Genomic DNA, 25,782 nt, shown 5'->3' on the forward strand with positions numbered 1-25,782 from the left:
GACGAAATACGGCTAAGCATTTCGCCCGGCGTGCTAACGTGTCTGCCAGCTCGCCACATATATTGGAACCTTTTCTTTTGTGCTTGTTTCCCCTAACTTAATAACCAGATTCTTTCCCTGGCCCACTGTATAATATTAATATATATATTCCGTTTCCAAAGAGTTAAAATATTTCAGTGCCAAATCTTAATCAAGACCTGAATTGATTTATATTTTTATAAGCAACTAAAATGTGAATGGAAATGGAATTATAATAGAGTCACAATAATTGCATATTGAATTTCATATTTTCCAGAAACACTTTGGGAAATGGTTCAGATATTGATTGTTTCTATATGGACATGAACCAATTTTACAACAATGGAATCTAAATTCAGTGACAGCACTTGTTTGGAAAAAGAATTTTCTCAGGTGAGTAGATTTTTCATTTTCTTTGAATTGTACATTCTTAGCTTTTCCAATTAAAACATTTTTTTTTGCCATTTAAGTTTTCAAGAGCTTTGTAAGTGTCATGTGTTAAAAACAGTTTGTGAGAAAGAGGAAAGAAGATGTGACATTTTCAGTTTTTCTCAAAGGTATAAGGGATGTGAGGCGATATTTGGTCAATTGAGAATCTTGGTCTTGACTTACTGTAAAAACAAGACATAAATATTGGTTCCACATTTGAACTCAGAACATAAAGCCAGACAAAATGATGCTAAGTAATTTGCCTGGCATGCTATAATGATTCTGCCAGCTTGTCACCTTGAACATGGCATAAATATTGGTTTGAAATTTTTGCACAAGGCCAGCAATTTAGGGGGATAGGCAATTTGATTACATTGACCCAATGCTCAATAGGTAATCCTTTTATTAGCCCTAAAAGGATGAAAGGTAAAGTTGTTCTTGGAATTTGAACTCAGAACATTAAGATGGATGAAATGCCACTAAGCATTTTGTTTGGCATGCTAACAATTCTGCCAGTTCACTGCTTTAAACAAGACCAAAATTGACAGGCCCCCTCCCTAAGAATTTCAGGCTTTGTGCTTAGAGAAGAAAAGAATTTTTTTTTTCATATTCTAATGGTAGAGAGAGCTGACCAAGGGAATTTTGGTGAAGTTCATTCGTTTTTTACTTGTTTCAGTCATTGGACTGCGACCATGCTGGGGCACTGTCTTGAAGAGTTTAATCAGACAAATCAACCCCAATATTCATTTGTAAGCCTAGTTCTTATTCTATTGGTTCTTTTGTCAAACAGCTAAGTTACAGGGATATAAACAAACCAACACCGGTTGTCAAGGAGTGGGGATGGAGAAATACAAGCACAAAGGCACACACACATGCATGTACACACACACATGATGGGCTTTCACACTCTTTCCATCTTCCAAATTCACTCACAAATTTTAGGAAGAAAATAGTCTTTCATTCATTCATTTGACAGAACTGGTATGCTGGGGATCTCCACCAGGTTCCAGTCTGATTTGGCACGGTTTCTACATTTAGATGCACTTCCTAACACCAACCACTCCAAGAGTGAAGTGGCTGCTTTTTATGTACCACTGGCATGGGTGCCAGTTATGTGACACTGGCATCGGCCATGACTGTGATCTCACTTGGCTTGATAGGTCTTCTCAAACATGGTATACCACCAAAGCTCTCAGTCACCTGTCACTGCCTCCATGAGGCTCAACATTTGAATGGTGCATTTTACGTGCCACTGGCATGGGTGTCAGTCACGTGGCACTGTCATTGGCCAGTAATTTCTATTGTATGAAAAACAGGAATATTAAAAAATCTTAGTAGAAACCTCACTCCTAATTCGTTTCCCTTTCTCCATGAGGTTTGTTTGTTCCTTCTCGAGCCATGCCTGGCTCATAAGGGCCGGTTTCCTGGATTCCCTGGCGTATAGGTTCCCCACCTGAACGGGATGTCAGTCCGTCACAGGTGAGCTGCAAGATGCAGGAGGAAAGAGTGAGAGAAAGTTGTGGTGAAAGAGTCAGCAGACGTTTGCCATTACCTTCTGCCGGAGCCGCGTGAAGCTTAGGTGTTTCACTCATAAACACACACATTGCCTGGTCTGAGATTCGAACCCGCGATCCTTCGACCGCGAGTCTGCTGCTATAACCACTAGGCCATGTGCCTCCACTTTCTCTTTGAGGTACTGATAGCTATTCTGAAACACTGCTATGTGTAATTTCAAAAGCATCTCTTATGGATGTACTGTGGTATATAACATAAACATTTTTTGTAGCTGATGAAAATTGCCCAACAGCAATGCTGAGAATGTTAGATGTGTGCATTTCTACTTCCTTAGACTTTGTCAGCTGCATGGATCCATGGACAATCACATACTGTGACATAAAAACAAATTGGGATTGAATGATTGTCTGATATGTCAACAGTTTCAGTCATTTTATTGACACTGCTAATATCATTAGGGAAAAAAAAAATCATAAATGTTAAAACTTCCCATTCCTTCTCTTCTGTAAATACAAGACTTCCTTTCTTCACAGATGCACACAAAAACACATGCATACATACACACACACAGAGTGCACACAAAACTTAATAATGACACAAAACCCCGAAATCCAAACAATGTTCAGTTAATGGTTTCATCAAGTCTGTTTTTTTGTTTTCTCCTCATTTAGCAAGACAGTTCCATTGAATTCTCTGTCGTCCGCTCCAGTAGTTTGCTCGACTTTCTCAATTATTCCGATTGTATCACTCAGGCTGAAGGTGAACCAGCAGGCTCAAGCCTTACAGAAACATCAGCTCCAGTTTCTTCTGAACATATTTTCCAACAATCTAATCTCCGAAAACAATGGATTGCTTCTGTTTCAATTCTGTCATTCTCTCTCATGGTTATCACAATCACTTTTATCATGGTTTTCCTTACACATGGTAAGTTGCTCCACCAAACAAATCCCTTCTTTATAGCTGTAGCTGCTTAACCCTTTACCATTCAAATTACTCTGTCAAATGTAATGATTATTGTAGTAATTATAATTAGCCACTTATTGATGGGTATCTTTGACAGGGAAAAGTGAAGCATAGAATAAACTACCTGCCTCAGTTGTTAGCTGTTGGGACACTACATCCTTCAAAACTTCCATGCTTCCCGAAATTCAGTAAGAGTACACCTGATACCACCACCCTTTTTTTTAACAATTTGTTCACCATTCACTTCCTGTGTATTATTCTGGGTGCTATTCATGCACTTTGGGCTACATTTTCTGATGAGCTGTAGTTCACCTGAGCACTGTATACAATAAGTTCATTCATCCTCCTCCTCCTCAACATTTAATGTCTGTTTTCCATGCTGTCATGGCTTGGATGGCATAACAGAAACTGGCAAGGCTATGGGTCGCATCAAGTTCCATAGTCTGTTTTGGCTTGGGTTCTACAACTGGATGCCCCTCCTAACACCAACCACTCCACAGAATGTACTGAGTGATATTATTATTATTATTACTATAAGTGATGAAGGTGGCAAGTTGGCAGAATCATTAGCATGCCAGGTAAAGTGCTTAGTGGCATTTTGTTCATCTTGTAGCGGCACAAGCAGCCAGTGCCATATTGGATGAGATTTTGCGGCAGCCATTGCCATCTCCGAGACTGTAGCGAGACCTCACCTGCATCCATTTGCCATGCATAAGAGACAAGGCTCATGATGGAAACGATGTAGATGGAAAACCGATTCAATCCCGTCTCTTCTTCTTCGGCACCATTACACAGCAGCATTGGCTAAACAGCAAAGCTGGCAGAGTTTTTCTGCCTGACTATCTCCAGAGGCAATTTTGCACCCACACTAACGGAGCTTAAGATGGTAGCTGAGAGCAGTACACTTCACCTTTCTTGTAAATAAACCAGTTGTAAATAGCAGTTGTACTTGAAGTCTTTTCTCCTCACCTGCTGAAAGCCTGAACTACATAAAGAACAAGATGAATGATGGAAGAAGATGATATTCCTCCGATATCATAAACCTTGCCTTCCATTATTAAGATCTTTACATTCTGAGTTCAAATTCCACCAAGGTTAACTTTGCCGTTCATCTTTTCGGGGTCGATAAAATAAATACCAGTTGAGTACTGGGGTTGATGTAATTGACTATTCCTGCCATCCTTTATAGTAGAAAGGATTATTATTATAATTGGTCTATATTTTTACATCACTTAATTATAATTTTACCTCTTTAGTAATTAATACCTTGATTGTTGTTTTTGATAATGTTAAAATATTTCCTTGCTTTGATGGCCCCGTTACATTTTTTGCACAGGTGAGGTCATCACATATCTCCACATGGATGTGCTCAATGTACGTTATCACCCAGCAATGAAGAATAAAACATCGAAACAGTTCAAAGAAATATCTGTGCCATTCTGTCATGAGGTTTGTGCCATTGCATCTATCTTTAAGAATAAGAAATGTTCTGTCACCAATTTAATAAAAAAAGATGAAGGACAAGTGTGGGAGTAGATGGGTGAATAAGAGACAAGTTGAAGGTTTTGATTCATCAGGTATTTATCAGAAGGAGTAATGGAAAGTTCTTTATGTACAGTGATTAGTTTGTTGACTGGTTCCATAGAACTGAACATGAGAGTGGTTGTGTGGTAAGAAGTTTGTTTTCCAATCACATGGTTCAAGGCTCAATCTAGCCTGTGTGACACCTTTAGGCAGGTGTCTTTTACTACAGCCTTGGGCCGACCACAGACTTGTGAGTTGATTTGGTAGATGGAAACTGAAAGAAGCCTCATATATATACATATATATATCATTTGAATAAAGTTAAAACATGGTCTGGTTTTCATGTTTTTTATTATGGTATTTTAACATTAAAAAAAAAAGTTTTTAATGCCTATAAAGTTAAATTAGTGCTTTCATACATAGAGTAATCATCAGATTTCAAATGTACGAAAGCGCTAATTTAACTTTATGAGCATTTCAAAATATTTTTTTTTAATGTTAAAATACCATAGCAAAAAACTTGAAAACCAGACCATGTTTTAACTTTATTCAACTGATATATTATTCTATACTCATTCACACAAATTCAAAATGAAATATATATATATACATACATATATATATATATATATATAATGGTTGTATACTGTCAATCTAACAAGAACATGACAGTAGGGGGTACACCACCGTTATATAGCCCTAGGAGGCATCGAACGCCTCCTGACAGCTTCGACACATTTTATCCTGTGTCCTTATATACACATACGAAGGGGAGACAAACACCCCCAACCACCGGAACTGCATCTAGGGACACCGTGTTTCAGGATCATTGTCCTTCATCCTGAAACACGGTGTCCCTAGATGCAGTTCCGGCGGTTGGGGGTGTTTGTCTCCCCTTCGTATGTGTATATAAGGACACAGGATAAAATGTGTCGAAGCTGTCAGGAGGCGTTTGATGCCTCCTAGGGCTATATAACGGTGGTGTACCCCCTACTGTCACGTTCTTGTTAGATTGACAGTATACAACCATTATATCGCTCCACCACCTTACACCTCTCTACGAGAGATTTAGAAACTCAATATTTCTTATTATATATATATATATATATATACATACATACATATATAAATAAGAATAAGATCATTATTTAAATACCGATCTTATCAGGTGGCCAGCATGGGAATAAAAACCTTGAAAGGTAATAATTATTATTAAAATTATAATTTAGGGTATCTAAGAGATACTACCACGCTGGAAATAGCAGCCAAAACTTGACTCTAAGTTTTGGCTGCTATTTCCAGCGTGGTGGTATCTCTTAGATACCTTAAATTATAATTATATATATATATATATATATATATATACATGTGTCTTTGTTTGTTCCCCACCAGCACTTAACAACCAGTGTTGGTGTGTTTACATTCCCATAACTTAGCAGTTCAGCAAAAGAGACCAGTAGAATAAATACTGATCTTAAAGAAAAAGTAAGTCCTGTAGTTGATTCATTTGGCCAAAATTCTTCAAGGTAGCACCCCAGCAGAGCCACAGTTTAATGAGGACTGAAACAAGTAAAAGGTAAGAAAGAAGAAAGAAAGAAAGAGAGAGAGAGAGAGAGAGAGAGAGAGAGAGAGAGAGAGAGAGAGAGGAGAGAGAGAGAGAGAGAGAGGAGAGAGAGAGAGAGAGAGAGAGGAATGTGTGTGTTGTCTACTATAGCTACATAGCCTTTAAGCTACTAGCAATTCAGGTCCTCCTTCATGTTGGAGACTTCTCATACTTGGCAAGACTTATTGTCAAATATCAACTGATATTGAAAAGAACTTCTTGTGAATGCATAACTGCATTCTGTCTAACCTGTACTCAAAATTTTATGGCCTTTATCAGAGACTTTAAATTCAGGTTCACTGATCACAATCATCAACCGGAACTAGTCAGTTTAATGATGACATCATCAGTTGATCTGATGTGTGATCGTTGAACATCATTGGTTAGTTTTTTGCTGATATCATTAATTTGATTCTCTATAAAAATCAAACTTTATAGAGAAAGTAGGGCGTGCGTTAGGGTGAGTGGTGAAGTAAATGAGTGGTTTGATGTGAAGGTGGGGTAAAGACAAGGTTGTGTGATGTCTCTGTGGCTGTTTAATTTATATATGGATGGTGTGGTGAGAGAGGTAAATGCTAGAACTTTTGGTAGGGGAGCTCAAATGGTGGGAGAAAATGGAGAGAAATGGCAGGTGAGACAATTGTTATTTGCTGATGATACAGCACTGGTGGCGGATTCAGAAGAACAACTGAAGAGACTGGTGGTAGAGTTTAGAAGAGTGTGTGAGAGTAGGAAACTGAAAGTGAATGTAAGGTGATGAAATGTTTGAGAGATGGAATGGCTGGTAGGATGGATGTGGGTTTAAATGGTGAGATATTAGAGGAGGTGAGTGACTTTAAGTATCTAGGGTCACATATGACAGCAGATGGGGAGGAAGTGGGATATAGAATGAAGGAGGGGAGTAAGATACTTGGAGTTGTGAAAGGTATGCTGAGAGATAAAAGGTTGAGTATGAAAGCGAAAAGAGGTGTGTATGAGGGTGTGATTGTGCCATCAATGTTATACGTTGCAGAGATGTGGGGGCTGAGAGAGGTGAAGAGGAGGTGACTAGATGTGTTTGGGATGAGATGTTTGAGGGCTATGGTTGGTTTGACATGGATGGACAGGATGAGGAATGAGGAGGCACAAAGGCGAGCAGGGATGAGAGAAAAACAAACAATGAAAATGGATAGACAAATGTTAATGTGGTTTGGCCACATGGAGAGGATGGATGAGGAGTGGATGGTAAGGAGGGTGATGAAGGCAGAAGTGATAGGCAGCAGATCCAGGGTTAAACCAGCATATGCTGTTGGGCCCTACTGCTGATATTGGGGGTTGCATTCTATGATTTGACCCAAGCATAGAACAGGGCTTGCCTCTTTGTGCTGAGAAATGAATGGAATGCCTGGTGTGTGTCTTGTGGTTACCACCTCCTAAAATAATGGCAAATAGGCCTGGGTATATATATAAAAAAAAGTCAATTTGATAGTTGTGAATTTTTAATGACCAACATTTTATCGACTTGAGTCAATTTCAATGTCCTTTCAAAGGAAATTATTGGTTAGTTTCTTGATGACATCATCAGTCAACTTGAAAAATCCAGTTGTTCATTGAAAATTTTAAAACTTAAAAATAAGGTCTTGATTTCAAATTTTAAGCCAGTTCTTGCTACATAATTTTCCAAGAGCTGAAAATTACAAATGCATACAAACAGTGCAGCAGTAATTAAATCTGATAAATATAATTATGATTCAAATAGGTAAAAAATTTTTGCCTAAAAACTCCTAGGAAAGGAAAATACCTAATGAGCAAGTGTCTTTTACTATATCCTTGGGCTGATCAAATCCTTGTGAGTTGATTTGGTAGACAGAAACTGGATGAAAGCCCATCGTGTGTGTGTGTGTGTGTGTGTGTGTGTGTGCTTGCATGTGTGTTTGTTCCCCTGCTTGTCAACTGGTGTTGGTGTGTTTACATCCCTGTAATCTAGCAGTTCAGCAAAAGAGACCAATGAAATAAGTACCAGGCTTCAAAAATTTTTTTTAAAAGTATTGGGTTTGATTTATTCAACTAAAATTCCTCAAGGCAGTGCCCCAGCATGGCCAGTCTAATGACAGAAACAAGTAAAAGAACAAAAGAATAAAAGAATTAAAGAACCAAAGAATAAATCATCAATTTCAGTATTGTGATACTGATTTCAATTGAGATTTGCCCCTTGGTTGTATTGTCGTTGAAAACCACTGTTGTATTTCTTCTTTCCTGTGTGGGTTTTGTCAAGGAATGGGGTTAGTTAATTACATTCACTCCAGTACTCAACTAGTATTTATTTTATCGATCCCGAGAGAATAAAAGACAAGGTCAACCTTGGCAGAATTTGAACTTAGAACATAAAGACCAATGAAATCCTGCTTAGCATTTTACCCAGTAAGCTAATGATTCAACCAGCTTGCTACTTTATTGAAGTTCAGTATCAAAATACTTAGAAGTTATACTTTTGATGTCTATAATTATAAACAACAAATTATTTCAATTACGTTAACTCCCAGGCAGCTGTGGAAAAACCTAGAGAAGTTGCAAAATCCGGTTGCAAAGTCATTAGCAAATGACCAATGGCCACACAGACAAAGAATAGGATGTTTTGCCATCCACTTAAGAGACACCCTTAATTAAATTAAACAACATATGGATTTAATCCCACTGGATCTCAATACTTCAAGGTAATTTTTTCGTGAACAATCATTAAACTCAAGATACACAAAGACTTTACAATGTATCGGAGTACCTATTTTTTAATTTTTGTATATATTTATTATTATTTTTTTGCAAAAAACAATGTAATTTTCTTTTTCCCCCTCCTCACTTTAAAAAAAAATTTTTCCTTTACAATTCTTGAAAAGTCACATTATGATGAAAATCGGTTTGAATTAAAATATATATATATATATATTTTATCAATTTTTCAAAAACTTTTTCCATACACCCATTTTCATTAAAATTTTCTTTCAATTTAGCATTCTATCTTTTTACAATTTTTCCTTGCTTATCATTTCTCCACGTGCGGTCAACACAACCCCACCATTTATTGATTTATATATATAAATATATGTATTAACTTGAAAGACTGGTTAAAGACGGGTTAATATTGTTAAAACTTTGTTTCTCTGCATAATTTTTTCTCATCATATTCATCACTATAAAATTATAGGATTTAGTAGTTGGGTGAGTTTTATAAGTTGTTTGTTTGTATGTAATATATTTATATAATTCTATTCAAAATAAGAAACTTGTGCATAAAAATATCACTTATGTAATTCACTAATAATCTCATATACACACATACACACATTTTTCTGTACACATAATACATATATACATGTGTGCGAATATATGTGTGTGTGTGAGGGTACATGGCTTAGTGGTTAGGGTGTTTCACTTGTGAGTGCTAGATAGTGATTTCAGTTTCTAGACCAGGTAGTGTGTAGTGTTCTTGAGCAAAAACATTTCATCTCACCTTGCTCTGCCATCACTTTGATACCTGACACATGGTGCACTGTGCACCTGTTCAGACAACATCGATTTGATGGAGGGTGTGAGCTAATGTGCTCATTAAAAAAATCATTTGCACAGGTTGTTCAGCAAAAATGCTCATACATCATCTTTGATAGGAGAGTACATCATACACACACATACACACATATTTAGGGTGACATGGTGGTGGAGCAGTATAGTTGACAGGGCTATTAGAGCAAAGAAACAGGCCCGGAAGGACTGGCAGGGTGGCAGTAGCAAAAAAACTAGAAGGGAAGCTTGGAGACAGGTATACTTAGCTAGGGATGAAGCAGAAAGGGAAAAGTTTGCCAATGTTCTGTGGCATGACGACCAGTGGCTTGAAGTGTTCTGGTTTGCAAGACAGTGTGTCAGGAATCACCTCTGAGATGCTTAAAATATCTGGTGGCGTGGGTTATGGTCTAGTTACCTGTATAGTCAATCAAGTTGTACACAAGGGAGTCATACCCAATGACTGGCGCAATAGTCATGGGGTATGACTCCTACTTCAAAGGTAAAGTTGACACTGAAGACAGAAATAATTACAGAAGTATCAAATTGCTGGTCCAGGTGATGAAAGTTACAGGGAGAGTCATAGCCCAACTAACTAGGAAAAGAGTTAGACTAGATGAGATGCAGGTTGGTCTTGTGCCAGGGAGAAGCACTACTGGTGCTATATTTCAGGTAAGGTAGCCGCAGAAAAAGTACTTAGCCAAAAATAAACCTCTGTACTTGGTTTTTGTTGACATGGAGAAAGCCTTTGACAGGGTCTTCCACTCCCTTATCTAGTGGTCAATGTAGAAGCTCAGGATAGACGAGTGGTTGGTGAGAGCACTACCAGCCATGTACAGGGATGCTGTCAGTAAGATGAGGGTTGGAAACGAGTATAGCAATGAGCTCAGTGTACAGGCAGGAGTTCACCAAGGATTGGTTCTCAGCACCACCCCTCTTGTTCATCATAGTCCTTCAGGGTATACAGAGTAATCTAAGATGGGCTGCCCTTGGGAGTTCCTCTATGTTGACAACCTTGTTCTTATAGCTGAATCATTACCAAAACTAAAGAAATTTCAGGTATGTACGCAAAGCCTGGAATCAAAGGGTCTTAGTGTTTATTTAGCAAAGTCAGAAAACAGACAAATCACAAATTCCTTTGGGGATATGGCCCTGCTCGATATGTAGAAAATTATAGGTAGAAACTCCATCGGCTGTACCCAGTGCAAGCTACGGACACATAAGAGGTGCAGCAGTATCAGAGGAAGGTTTGTAGAGAAAGTAGCCTTTGTGTGGCAGGTGTATAGGTATAGTAAACTCTAGAAACGTACAGAAAATGCCAGAGGAGATACTTAGAAGTATTGAGTCATCCCATAAATAATGTGGTTTTTTCAATTGCATGAACTAAAAGACGGAAGGGATGGGATAAACTACCTGCATTAACTTGCTATAAAAGCAGGTAGAAAATTTACCTTGTATTTATTCTTAGTGAAAGTTTTGAAGAGTGCGGTTGGATTTTAACAGTTATTTTTTCAAAGCTATAATAGAAGTGACAAAGGAGCATGTTTGGCATATATTGCTTTTTGAGTTCAATAAAGACACCAACACAATGGAAAGTGTGAGGAATATTAATGCAGTATATGGGGACTGGACAATAAATGTAAGCCAGTGTCAATGGTGGTTCCAGAAATTCCAAGCCAGAAACTATAGACTTAGAAGACGAGCCTTTTCCTGGAAGATCTGTTGAGCTTGCCGAGGACGTCCTGCAAACCCTGGTGGAACAAAATCCCATCATAACTATTGAGGAACTAGCAAAGAAGCTTGGATTTGGTCATTCAATCATTCAGTGACACCTGCATGCCATTGGTAAAGTCAGTAAACTGGGTCAATGGGTTCCTCACAAACTTTCCAAGTCTATTCACACACAGAGAGTGAGTGTATGCTCTTCTTTGCTGTCACATCTAACGAATGAACCTTTTTTGGATGGAATAGTGACTGGTGACAAGAAATGGATTCCCTATAAAAATGTCAAGCACCGAAGACAGTGGGTAGGGAAAGGAGAAATACCAGCACCCCAGGCTAAAGAAGGTCTGCATCTATGTAAGGTGTTATTATCTGTTTGGTGGGATATGAAAGGTTTCGTCCACTTTGAACTTTTAAACCCAAACCAAATGATAACAAAGGAGATCTACTGTGATTAATTAAGATTCATTGACTCACTATATTATTGCCTACTTTATTATAATGTTTTGTAGTTTGTGCCACAACTTTCAAAGAAAAATATAAAAGAAACAGAAAACAAAATGGCTCTGTAATGTCTTTTATCTATAAACCTTATTATATGTTATAAACTCAGCCTAGCTCTGAAACATAACACTTCTCTTTCATTATTTATTTATGCATGTTTTCAGATAAATCGCTATATAAAATCAAGTTACCTGTCTGAAATTCAAAAGGGTTGCACTCTCAAAAATATAACGTAAGTTTCTTTCTTCTTCAGATTCTTAAGTTATAAATGCAACTCTTGAGTTCATACGTTAAAATGCTGCCAACAATTCTTTATATCTAAGTTCTCAACTTAAACAAGGAAACAAAGATATATACAGAGGCATTTGTACACAAGTTGAGTAATATAAGAAAATGTAAGACTTGTTAAAGTCTAGTATGTGGGACTTTGCTGAGCTGATAAATTTCCAATGAGGGAATTGTTTCTTGGTCAGGAGCTGGTCCCTTCTTTATTGAAGAAATTTAAAGAACAGAAATGCACACACGTGTGCATGTATGCATACATACGTACATAAATACATGTATGCATGCATGCATTGTGGCTGCAACTTGGTTTTGAGCAGTACCATTGCTTGAGTGTTCTCCTAAACATGAGCAGCACAGATGTGGCTTTTCTCTTCTGCTAGAAACCAACACCATTGCACAGATATGGCAATGATGGGTTCCACTTGGAGCTGGTGTTCAGTGACCTTATCACCCTCACAGACACATGCTTTCATTCCACCATGGAATTTTTCAATGAGTGTTTTGTCTTTCTTGGCTACAGCCAGCCATAATAATGTAACACATAGATTTAGATAATTAGGCTTATCTCAAGTTTTGATAAGTGATAAGAAAATGAGACATAAGTCTATTTTAAGAATGAACAGTGATCCATTGTAGATAGCTTTCCCCATAAACAGAACTAAGCTCTGCAATGCAACCTAATGGTGTCATCTTCTATGTGAGAATGATGTCACTACTTAAAGTAATAAGTTGTTTGTATCCTGATGGAGTGGACTCTTTTAGAGTCAAGTGTTCTGCCTATTCATATAGAATACTCCATAATTTTGAACAGGGCTTTAGACTCTATTCTAATGGCTATGTGAAGCTGCTGGAGACTGAAGTCAGTTCCTGGCTGGAGATGGTTGCTGCTGAAAGGCCGTATGCATGGCAACAAGATTCAGCTCTTTGCCATACATCCAGAAAATTTCAGAAGTGGTTGTCGGATAATTTCTATGACTTCACCAAGCCCCAATTTCTGGCCTCCAAATCCCATAGATTATTATGCATGAGGCGCAGTTGAGAAAGACATCAACTATGCTGAGTGCAGCACCAAGGCCGAGCTGGTGACCAAGATCAAGAAAGTGTTCAAAGGTCTTCCCAGGAACACAATGAGGAATGCATGTGTCAGCTTCCGGAGTCATCTTGTGGTCATAATAAACTGTTATCTTCCAGCCTTAATCTAGTTGATAGTTTTTGAGTTTTAAAGTAGTTTTATTTTCAGATGATATAATGTATTTTATTTTCCTTTTATGCAAACTGTCAAATTTATCCTGAACACCCTGTAATATAGTTAAGTTACTGTTAATGTATTAATGAAGTATTAAAAATCTAATTAGAATTACTTATGTGATGGTGAAAAAGACATTAATCTAAAGACTAGTATTACTGTAATCCTTTTGACAAGTTTGGGAGAGAACTCCCGACATGTTTCATCATTATTAGACCTTCTCAGTGGAATATATGCTTCACTGTAATTCATGAAGTAGAGATGAGAGAATTACTATGTAGGTGTGAAATGAGTACATGAGTTGGTGTGAAAAATTAGCACTGAGCTAATGTCCTCTTTTGTAATTAAATATTTGATGATCACTACATTAAATATGTTAAAAGTAATTTGTTATTTTTCATGTGGATAGCATCTCAGAGTAATTGACTCCAGTGATATCATTATCATCATCATTTAATGTCCATGATCCATGCTGGCATAGGTTGGAAGGTTCAACAAGATCCAATAGGTCTAACGACTGCATCATACTCCAGTATCTGCTTTTGTACGGTTACTAGACAGATTCCCTTCCTGACATGAACCACTTTACAGCATGTACTGGGGCTTTATCATGCCACTAGCACTATTATTTCCTTACTGTCCACAAGGGGCTGCACACAGAGGGGACAAACAAGGACAGACAAATGGATTAAGTCGATTACATCGACCGCAGTGCGTAACTTGTACTTAATTTATCAATCCTGAAAGGATGAAAGGCAAAGTCGACCTCGGCAGAATATGAACTCAGAACGTAACAGCAGATGAAAGCCACTAAGTATTTCGCCCGGCGTGCTAACGTTTCTGCCAGCTCGCCACTAGTACTATTGAGGTTGCCATGCAGGTTGGAAGACTACGACCGCTTGTAGAGAGAGGGTGCTTTATGCCAGGGGACGAGGGGTTAAAGTGTGAGAGAAGTGAAGAGGAGGACCAGGTTCTCGATGTAGAGGACCTACATGGCTACCCACATTTAGAAACGAGGTTGAGAATGATCAGTAGGAGCTATGTACTGTGAACACGAACATGGTTTCAATTACTCTTTATAATGGCCCATATTTCTTCTCCTTTTGGTTTTCTTTTTCAGAAAATCTCACAGTTACATTGGATTGGGTGTCCTCCTTGCTTTCAAGAACAGCAACAAGTTGTCTAGCCCTGATCAAATTCGTGATATTATTATATCTAAATCAAATTTGCAACTGGTCAATCAGAAAATTTATATCAAGATAAATCGTTTCTTGATACCTTATAAATCATTAAGGGTGCATCTTATCAAAGCAGTATCTTCTGCAGCACCTTTCTTTATTAAAGGTAATCAACTTTCACTATTTTTCCCTTTGATTGTTTGAAGAAGCTAAATTAAAGGCATTTTTATTCATTCAACTTATGACACTCATTCATTTTATGTCCATTTTTAATGCTGGCATGGGTTGGGTGAATACTTACTGAAGCATTGTTTAACAGAGGAATGACTTTTCTGTCACTAATCCTTACCTGTTTTGCAAGTAAGGAATTTCTTATTTTATTTCTTTAAAAATGCAGTGCTAGAGGATGATTTATTGACAAGGTATTTCCTCAATAAAGTCACCATTTTGTGTTCAATGCTTTCATTTGAGCACACAGAATGTAAACATCACGTGCTTGCATATATCACACTCATATATATATATATATATTGTTACCTGCGTCGCCTTACTGGCACTTGTGCTGGTGGCACGTGATCAAAACATTCAAGTGAGGTTGTTGCCAGTGCTGTTGGACTGGCTCCTGTGCAGGTGGCACATAACAAAAACACTATTTGAGTGTAGCCGTTGCCAGTACCGCCTGACTGGCTCTCGTGGAAGTGGCACGTAAAAGTACCCACTACACTCTCAGAGAGGTTGGCGTTAGGAAGGGTATCCAGCTGTAGAAACTCTGCCAGATCAAGATTGGAGCCTGGTGCAGCCATCTGGTTCACCAGTCCTCAGTCAAATCGTCCAACCCATGCTAGCATGGAAATTGGACGTTAAACGATGATGATATATATATATGTATGTGTATATATATATATATATATATATATACATGCACACACACACACATATATATGTATGTATATATATATATATATATATACACATATATCAACAATAATAATAAGGATGTTAAGACCCTGAAGAAACTGCACCAGTATTATAGAAGGGTCGCAATTGCAAAGGACACTAATTGGTGCAGTTGAAATATATGTGGACCTATGTAAAGCTGTATTCTTTTATTTTTTTACTTGTTTCAGTCATTTGACTGCAGCCATGCTGGAGCACTGCTTTTGGTCAAACAAATTGACCCCAGGACTTATTCTTTGTAAGCCTAGTACTTATTCTATCAGTCTATTGTAATAATTCTTATTACTATTGTTGATACTCCAGGAAACCTATATGGTTAAGGTAATATATTCTGAATTATCCAACAGAATATATCTCTAAACTCTTATCTTATAAGAATATTATTGGATTTATATATTAACCATTGAATAACCTATTTTGAATATCTGAGACCAAACTGGTAAATGTTTGGAATAATAATTCCTTACTACAGAGTGATTCAAAAGTCGCCATACATAAGAACAATTTGTTTTTTTTTATAAGAAACAGTTTTTTTTATTTAACTGTTTCTTATGAAAAAATAAATTTTTCCTATGTATGGTGACTTTTGAATCACCCTGTATATATATATACATACACACACATATATATATATATATACATATATATATATATACATATACACACACACATACAAACGATAGGCTTTCATTCAATTTTTGTCACTCATTTCTACTCTTAAGACGTTGCTTGGTTTGAGATAGCACTAAGCCAAGGTACTATGCATGAGTAATTTAGATTGTACATAAAATGGCATCACACACACACAAAGTCTTTTGTTTATCATTTTAATCTTCTTCCTTGTTGTATAGTCTCAGATCAATTCTAATCAAGTAGAATTTTGATATGCAGCAAGTATTTATTCTGTCATGTGTAAAAGATGAAAGTCACAATTTCTTATTTTCTTGTGTTAGTTATGAAGCTTAAAAAAAAAAAATCAAATTTTTATGTTTCAGAGACAGATAATCACTTGGAATTTGCCGTACCAAATGATGTCGATGAAAATACCACTTGGAATTACCATCTACAATTAAGTACCAATAAAAATGTTACTGATCAAACCAGTTCTGTGACAATGGTCAGTACTGAAATGATAACTGATGCTAACACAGAAACAGGTATAATTCATGATTCCATAAAGAGACAAGAAAATTCACTTAAAGCTGCTGTTACTACACCCAGCTGGACAAGTTATACAGGAGTTTGGGGTTATAGATTCCTTACAGCAATCACAAGCAAATCGTTTGATCTTCAACACTCAAAAGAATTAAGTGATGTTTTTAATTTTCTCCACAACAAAACTCCAGTTGAGAAAAGTTCTGATATCTTTACAAATCTAACGAGAAATATCAGTGAGGACATTACTGGCCTAGATGTTGGCAAAGGTCACAATAATCAATCTGAAATCACACAAGTGAACTTGTCCATAACTACATTGACCCCACATAGAGAAAATAACATTGATCTCAGGACTAAGCAAGAGAACAATTCGCATGAATCAATCAATGTAAAAACTGGTATTAACATAAAACCTTCTGGTTCTGGTTGGTTGGCCATTCCTTTTCAGTATTTAACAAGAGGTTCTGCACAAAGCAAACGAAATTCATCAAGCATAAACATGAATATTAAGCATAAACAACAAAAATCTCATAAAGAACTGCCAGCAGAATTTGGGATTATAAATTCCAACGAAGCTGTAACAGTTCAAAATTATATGGCAAACACTGACATGAATAAAGATAATTCTTTGCGAGGATCCAATAATCTAGTGGAGATTACAAATAATCCATTTGATCTTTCTGAAAAGAATGACAGTAACATATTCAAGAGTACGCTTATACCTGTTAAAACTGATAAGAGTAGCTACAAAGATTATATAGGAAAACAGAGGAATCTTAATTCAGATATCAAGAATATTCCAGTTGTTACCAATAGTCAAAGAAATGTAACTGACATGTTATCAGATATTATTATGGGAGACAACAACTCTACACTGAAGCTTCCAGTTGACACCTTTGATGAAACAACTATTAGAACATCACAACCTGGTACAGAATCTGGGAATAAAGCCATTGTTTCAGATTTGTATCTGCTTTCTTCTTCCCCTAATGTAACTAGGAATCAGCTAGAGACTGAAAAAATACACATAGCCAGTGGATTAAGTCAGGATCATCCTAATGCTATAATCTCAAATTCAGACTCAACCACTAATCCTTTTAAAGATATGCTCTCTTCTATGGTCAATTCTACTACCAATGACAGGCCAAAGGCCCCAGGAATGGGGAATGTAAATTTAACACAAAATCAAACCCATATGAGAAATATAGGCCTCAAATCAACAGATGAATCCCTTTTCATGCAAGATGTTTCAATAACTCCTTTGACCAACAAATATTTAAATAAAAGTGATTACATTGATACAACAAGTAGGTCCTCCACAAACAGGGACCAACAACCTGTTATTTTACAGAAGGTAACCACAAAAAGAAGCCAGCAAGATTTTATTGCATTACAAGCATCTACTACAAACAGAATACTACAAGCTGTTGTTATATCAGAGTCAGACAGAAATAGGGACCAGCAAGGCATTATTACATCACAGAAGCCTACTACAAACTGGAACCAGCAAATTGTTGGTATACTCCAATCAAACAGAGACAGGGCTCAACAAAATGTTGACACACCCCAATCAACTAGAAACAGGGACCAACAAGGTATTGATACAGCACAGAAGCCTACCACAAATGTGAACCAGCACGTTGTTGATATATCTCAGCTCAACAGAGATTGGGCTAAACAAGATGTTGGTAGCACACAGCCAACTGGAAATAGGGACCAGCTAAGTGGTGTTACATTACATGAATTCACTACAGTTAAAGGCCAGTTAGTTGCTGTTACACAGAAGTCTATCATAGACTTGAATCAGCAAGATGCTTCTCTACAAATGTATACTGTCACCGTGACAACTCCTTATCACAGGACATACACAACAGTCGAACCTCCTCCGCCTCAGCATTCTCAGGGCATTGTGTCCCCAACAATACCTATTACAGAGAGTAACACTGATACCACTGTTTGGTCCCAGGATTTGAATTTATTGAAAAACACAGTAAAAGCTGATAATGATAATCTGACCATCAGAGCTGGCCATCGAGCTGATTTTCAGATTGACAATAACATTAAGAAAGAGCAGCCAACTGACTCTGAAGAAGATATTGGTGTAACTACTTTTATGTCTGCAGGATTTGGTTGGGTAAAGATTCCTGTCAATAAAACTTTACCTGACAATAACATTAGAAATGACACTCATTATATTTTTACCAAAAAGGGTTATAAAAAGCCCATGAAACTCAGTACTGTCACCGAATCTATGAAAGGCTCACTACTAGCATCTATAATCACAAACAACACTGACAGATTAACAACTAACCAGAATGTGGATGTTACTAATACTAAACCACTACATAGCTTTCACCCTACACAAAATTCTACTGCAACAAGATTGAATGTAATTAAACCCGTAGATTCTAATGTTTTAGCTTCATTTGCTCCTGAGGAAGAGCTTGTAACTAGTAAAATAACTGAGAAAAATGTTATTTATATGGTGAATCATGATACATCCATAGTAAACCCTCTTGAGATTAATGCAAATACAAATTATAATTCGATAACTAATACTCTGAATATTACAACAGCATTTACACCTAACATCACTCAAAGAAAGGTTCAACATTCTGCCTCAACTGAGAGCTCTCCAAGATCAATATCAACAGAAATAAAGCATTTACAAAATGTTCCTACTTTTGGGCAAAACAAATCTTTGACACAAAAATCTTTGTTAAATGTAACTTCTGATCTTCTTCAAGTGTCAAGCTCTAAATGGTCCCAGGATCTGACTAAAACACATCCACTACATACCTCTGTTCCTCAGTTTAAAAGTGATACAACCCAAAATGTGCCCACTACATCAAACCAATTTATATCCTCACCAAAATTTATATCAGATCAACAGCAATTCACTAATAATTCTTTGAATCGTGAGGCAATGACTGTATCTTCTCCAAAGCCTCTCACTTCAATTAATAGTTTTACCACACCAAATCCTCCATATATGGGTTTGGTATCATCTTCAAACCAATCTGTTATGAAATTAAAAGTAACCCAAAATAGTATTCCTGACAATGTGTTTGGAGTAAAAGCGGTAACTGCAACAGCTTCTAGCTTCACAGCCACACAGTCTTCTTTAGAAAAGAAACAAAAAACAAGTAATTCATAGAAATATTGTCAAATCAAGTTCACAACCAGGGACAGATTAAGATCCAAAGAGGCTCTAAGCATCTAAAAGATTTTGGTGCCCCCATTATGTAATTCACAATATAAACAATAAGCCATAAATCTAGAAAAGTACTTGGGAGAGTGCAGACCTCCGCCAAGCAGCTCATTTTAAGATAGATACGCGAGTAAAATTATTAATAGAGAAATGAAAATAAACTTTGGGAACAGCAACGCCACCATAGGTTATGTGGGAATGATGAACGTGTTTTCAAGGGAGATAATCAAAGAACGTAACATTGTAATACTTCATGTAAAGTAAACATAACAAATGAAAAATCCTTCAAGAATCCATAAAAATTCCCGGATCACTACCAAAATTTCAACATCTATTCCTTGTGTCATTACCAACGTTTCCTGCAAGTTTCATCAAATACCGTTCACAACTGTTTGAGTTATTTTGCACACAGACGGACAAACCAACACCGATGAAAACATAATCTCCTTCCTTGGCGGAGGTAATAAATTTTTATTTTTTAAAATGAAACAAAGCTAACAGTAAGATGGAAAATAATGTTTATTTTTGTATATTCCACTTTATTTATATTTGAAAAGTTTTCTCCTACTTTTATTTACTGGCAAAGTCTTTGATCAGATCCTTACTGTGGCACCATGGACACTTCAAAATTATATTTCTGATCATGTAAACCGATTCAAATATTATTTTAACAAGTTTAAAGTGATTTCTTTTGTGCTGTCAACCATTTACCATTTCTGTGGTGCCCCGCTCCTTCCCTTGATGCCCCAAGCACATGCTTATTTTGTTTAATGGTTAATCCAGTGCTGTTCACAACAGATATGGTGAATAAAAAATTTACAAAAATATATGCAAATATTTACTTTATTCATCAATCCTAAAATTTAGGGTAGGTAGAGTTAGGGAAATTGCTCAAGAAAATAAAACAGTACTATAAGGATTTAAAAAGAAATATAAATTCAAGGCATTTCTCAAGTGGAATCTCCTACCTGTATTTCCACTTGCTACAAATGTTCAAGCTGAAATCAATCATATCTATATTACTGATTGAGAGAACCTGCCAAACAAATGAATCCGCCTCCTCCTTATCGTTGTCATCATCATCATCATTACTTAATGTCCACTTTTCCTTGCTCGCATGGGTCAGACAGAATTTGATGAGAGAGACTTTCTATGGCTGGATGCCCTTCCTGTTGCCAACCCTCATCTGTTCTCATGCAAGGTAATATCTTCTCGGAGTCAGACATGTTATTCACAGAAACTTTGCTTGTACGATGATGATGATTGTTTACAACAACATGGTGTCAAGACATGAGTATACAAACACACATATACACAAACAAACACCCATGCCAGTGGCACATAAAAAGCACCCAGAACACACTGTTAGGTGGTTGGCATTAGGAAGGGTATCCAGCCATAGAAACCATGCCACAATAGACAATTGGAGTCTGGACACCTCCTTGCTAGTCAGCTCCATGTCAAACTGTCCAATCTATGCCAGCATGGAAAGAGGACGCTAAATGATGATGATATATGACAGATTTCTTTCAGTTTCCATGTGCAAAATACACCCACAGGGCTTTGCTTGGCCCAGGGCTATATTAGAAGACACTTGCCTAAGGTATATAGTCAGACTGAATCCAATACTACATGGTTCGGAAGCAAGCTTCTTAACTACCAGCCATATCTGCACTCCTCTGATTGTATTATAAACACACACACACGGAGAAAGAAACCAAAAGTCTAGTATTCAAGCCTCAGCCTTGAAGTATTTAGTCAAACAAATTGAGCCCAGTATTTTTTTTTTTTTAGTATGATACATATTTTTCAATATTATTATTATTATTATTATTATTATTCACTGCCTGGAATTGAACTTGGAATATTGGGGTTAGTAGCCCGCACTCTTAACCACTACAGGCATATGGCGTAGTGGTTAAGAGCGCAGGCTACTAACCCCAAGATTCCGAGTTCGATTCCAGACAGTGACCTGAATAATAATAATGACACATATTTCATTAAGCTGTTTTGCTGAACTGCTAAATCACAGAGACATAAGCAAACTATCATCAAGTGTCTAGCAGTGTAGGGACAAGCACACACAATGGGCTTCCATACAGTTTCTGTCTACCAAACCTACTCACAAGGCATTGGCCAGCCTTGGCACTGGAGGTGCCAACTATATGGTTGTAAAGTAAACTTAACCCCCTAGCATTTAGACCAGCCATAACTGGCCCAATATTCTGACTGTTTTATGAATAAATTAGCTAGATCTGACCTCTCATACATATCCTACAATATCACTCTAAAAATAAACAATATCATCATCAAAATCTCAAAGCTATTTTGGCCTAAATATCATGCATATTATATTCTGACCAGCCAGATCCAGCCTCTCAAACCTACCCAACAGAGTCATTCTTAAAATAAACAATCACATCATCGAAATCTCAAAGCCATGAGATATTGCATGATTAATTCAAAACAATGTGAATAATTAAGCAGTACATTTAACAAAGTAATCTAATTGCTAAACAGTGAAATACATCACTATTGCTGCAGCTGTAACATCCATGCTTATGTCTGTTGTTAGAACAATTTTTACAACTTTGTTTTCATTTTAAGACTGTTTATTCTTTGTTTGCCAAAGTCTACAATGATGTGTTGACATGTTGAGTAATTCCATGCATTTGTGAACACAATTTGTTGCCAGTGCCACTGGACTGGCTCCTGTGCAGGTGGCATGTTAAAAACACCATTTGAGCATGGCCATTGCCTGTACTGCCTGACTGGCCCTCGTGCTGGTGGCACGTAAAAGCACCCACTACACTCTCGGAGTGGTTGGTGTTAGGAAGGGCATCCAGCTGTAGAAACCACCAGATCAGATTGAAGCGTGGTGCAGCCATCTGGTTCGCCAGTCCTCAGTCAAATCAGCCAACCCATACTGGCATGGAAAGCAGATGTTAAACGATGATGATGAAGTAATTGACACTTCTCACTTGCAATATCATTTCCATATTTTTACCTTCCAGATCTTGTACTAAACAGGTCACTTAATCATTCAGACATTATTATCAAGAATATGTATTCACACAATCACGTCCACCCTCTCTTCTAAACTGGGAGCAGTCATGTTGCACCTCTGGCCCATTCTCTCATACTTTACCTGTCTTTTGCATCTCATGTCTTAGCATAAAATTATCTCCCAAGGGTTTGTAGTCTTGCAAACTACATGATGGCCCTATTAGGCCGAATTGGCAGGAAAAAAAAAAGCACTCAATATATGCTGTAATGTGGTTGGCATTAGGAAGAACATCCAGCCATAGAAACCCTGCCAAAGCAGACACTGAAACATAATGCAATCCTAGGATCCATCAGATCCTGTCAAACCATCCAATCTATATCATAATGGAAGCAAGACATATGATGATGATGATGATGGTAGAAACAAATCTAGAGACACATAAAAGTGCCACTAATAACTGTTAATGAACAAGCTGTCATCATCATCATCACTGAACATCTGTTTTCCATGCTGGCATGGATTGGGTGGTTTGACAGGGGCTGGCCAGCTGAGGAGCAGTCCAGACTCCAATTGTCTGTTGTGGCATAGTTTCTACCACTTGGTGTCCTTCCAAATGCCAACCACTTTACAGAGTGTGCTGGGTGCTTTTTACATACCAATGGCACAGGTACAAGTGCATTTTATGTGGCAATATTGATTACAAATTTTGGGGAGGGGGGGAGTAAGTGAAATAACATTTATTCTTATTGATATTTAAATTCATAATAATGTTTAACCCTTCAGTATTTAAACCAGCCATATCCGGCCAAAATATTCTACCGGTTTTATCTTCAAACTGGCCAGACTTGGCCCCTCGCATCTACTTTGCAATGTTATTCTAAAAATAAACTACTACATCATCAAAATCTTGAAGCTACAAGATATTTCATGATTAATTCAAAACAATGTGAATAAATAGGTGCAGCAGTGGCTGTGTGGTAAGTAGTTTGCTTACCAACCACATGGTTCTGGGTTCATTCCCACTGCGTGGCACCTTGGGCAAGTGACTTCTACTATAGCCTCGGGCCGACCAAAGTTTTGTGAGTGGATTAGGTAGACGGAAACTGAAAGAAGCCCACCATATATATGTATGTGTGTGTTTATGTGTTTGTGTTTGTCCCCCCAACATTGCTTGACAACCGATGGTGGTTTGTTTACATTCCCGTAACTTAGTGGTTTGGCAAAAGAGACCGATAGAATAAGCACTAGGCTTACAAAGAATAAGTCCTAGGGTCGATTTGCTCGACTAAAGGTGGTGCTCCAGCATGGCTACAGTCAAATGACTGAAACAAGTAAAAAAATAAAAGAGTAAATAAGTATTACATTAGACAAAATAATCTGAATGCTAAAGGGTTAAATTTTCTTTTTACTGTAAAAATGTAAACTCAAATTAAAGAACAAAACAGACTCGGGTTAGTATTAACAGAAAATAGATTAAATCTTGAATGCAGTTTAAATATCTGTTTGTACAGCAGCACTGTTCCACACACATATCGGGTTTTACTCGAGTCTTGTAAAATATCAGAAATAGATCAGAGTTAATCAATCATAATGCAATGAGTTTGCTTCTGATTAAACTTGTTATAACAACAACAATTAGACTGGGATAGATTTACAGTCTACTGATATTGTAAATCAATCAATTAGTCAGATTAGATTTCACAATAGTTGGGGGAAAGATTCAAAGCCCATCTAAAACATGATGACTTAAGACTAGAAATTTTCAGATTTTTGGAATGAGTATGAAAAAATAAATAATTATAAAATTTTGCCCCCTGACTGGCTCCTGTGCCAGTGACAAGTAAAAAGCAATATCCGAATGTGGTCAGTGCCAGTGCCTCCTGACTGGCTCCCGTGCCAGTGGCACATAAAAAGCACCATCTGAACATGGTTGATGCCAGTTGCCTCTGACTGGCTCCCATGTCGGTGGCACATCAAAAGCACCATCCAAACATGGCTGATGCCAGAATCCACTGACTGGCTTTTGTGGCAGTGGATCATGAAAAGCACCATCTGAACGTGGTTGATGCCACAGTGGCCCCTGACTTGTTCCCATGCTGGTGGCACATAAAAAGCACCATTCGAACGTCTTTGATGCCAGTGCCCCCTGACTGGTGGCACATAAAAAGCACCATCTGAATGTGGTCGATGCCAGTGCCCCCAACTGGCTCCCGTGCTGGTGACATGTAAAAAGCACCCACTACACTCTCGGAGCAATTGGTGTTAGGAAGTGCATCCAGTTGTAGAAACATTGCCAGATCAGATTGGAGCCTGGTGCAGCCTCCTGGCTTGCTAGTCTTCAGACAAACCGTCCAACCCATGCCAGCATGGAAAACGAACATTAAACGATAATGACGATGATGATGATGATTCTATGAATCTTCCTTGTTTATTGATTTCAAATTCAAACTTCTAGTCCATCCAAGGATTATCTAGAAATGATTATCTCCCTTACATTAATTGACCACATGGTTTACAACTTGCTATCTAAAAATATTTTCCATGTTTGCAAAGGCGTTGCCGATGAGAATGGCCAAGTGATACTCGCTGCAAAAGCCACCCAACCTCATGAGGCTCATTTCTCAAACGGGCCACAGTTATCCTGATTCGATGGAGGAAATCAGTCTGGGATATACAGCTGTTTCTCCCACCATTGTATTCTACTGTTTAACCCCGCATTCTTTCTTTTTCTTGGTTTCCTCGGTGAGGAAAAACCAGAACTTTGTTTCCTAGTTTGGGTTTTTTTTTTCTTGATTTGATTTGTTATACTTCTAATATAGTGACTTTTCTTTTTCTTCCTGCGAAAGAATGTTGCTAAATAAAAATCTATTTTATATTGAAAAAAAAAAAAAAAAATTTCAATGTTTATTATTCAAGTTCCTAAAAATA

The 25,782-nt window shown here is 37.4% G+C and overlaps 1 protein-coding gene across 4 annotated transcripts in view; it reads left to right on the forward strand.

The window, feature by feature from the left end:
- The window catches only part of LOC115216395 (serine-rich adhesin for platelets-like), a 52,137-nt gene that overhangs the window by 20,360 nt on the left and 5,995 nt on the right, over positions 1-25,782 (forward strand). For 3 of the 4 annotated variants that reach the window (XM_036506600.1, XM_036506601.1, XM_029785395.2), the window contains exons 2-7: positions 296-411; positions 2,634-2,886; positions 4,262-4,374; positions 11,977-12,044; positions 14,464-14,687; positions 16,474-19,995. In XM_036506600.1, the coding sequence (XP_036362493.1) occupies positions 361-411; positions 2,634-2,886; positions 4,262-4,374; positions 11,977-12,044; positions 14,464-14,687; positions 16,474-19,793 (4,029 nt within the window). In that variant the 5' untranslated portion in view covers positions 296-360 and the 3' untranslated portion in view covers positions 19,794-19,995. Of the gene's footprint in view, positions 1-295; positions 412-2,633; positions 2,887-4,261; positions 4,375-11,976; positions 12,045-14,463; positions 14,688-16,473; positions 19,996-25,782 lie in introns of those variants that run through there. The other variant, XM_036506602.1, reaches the window with a different exon arrangement.

The sequence above is a fragment of the Octopus sinensis genome, linkage group LG10, assembly GCF_006345805.1.
Source record: "Octopus sinensis linkage group LG10, ASM634580v1, whole genome shotgun sequence".
Classification (NCBI taxonomy): Eukaryota; Metazoa; Mollusca; class Cephalopoda; order Octopoda; family Octopodidae; genus Octopus; species Octopus sinensis.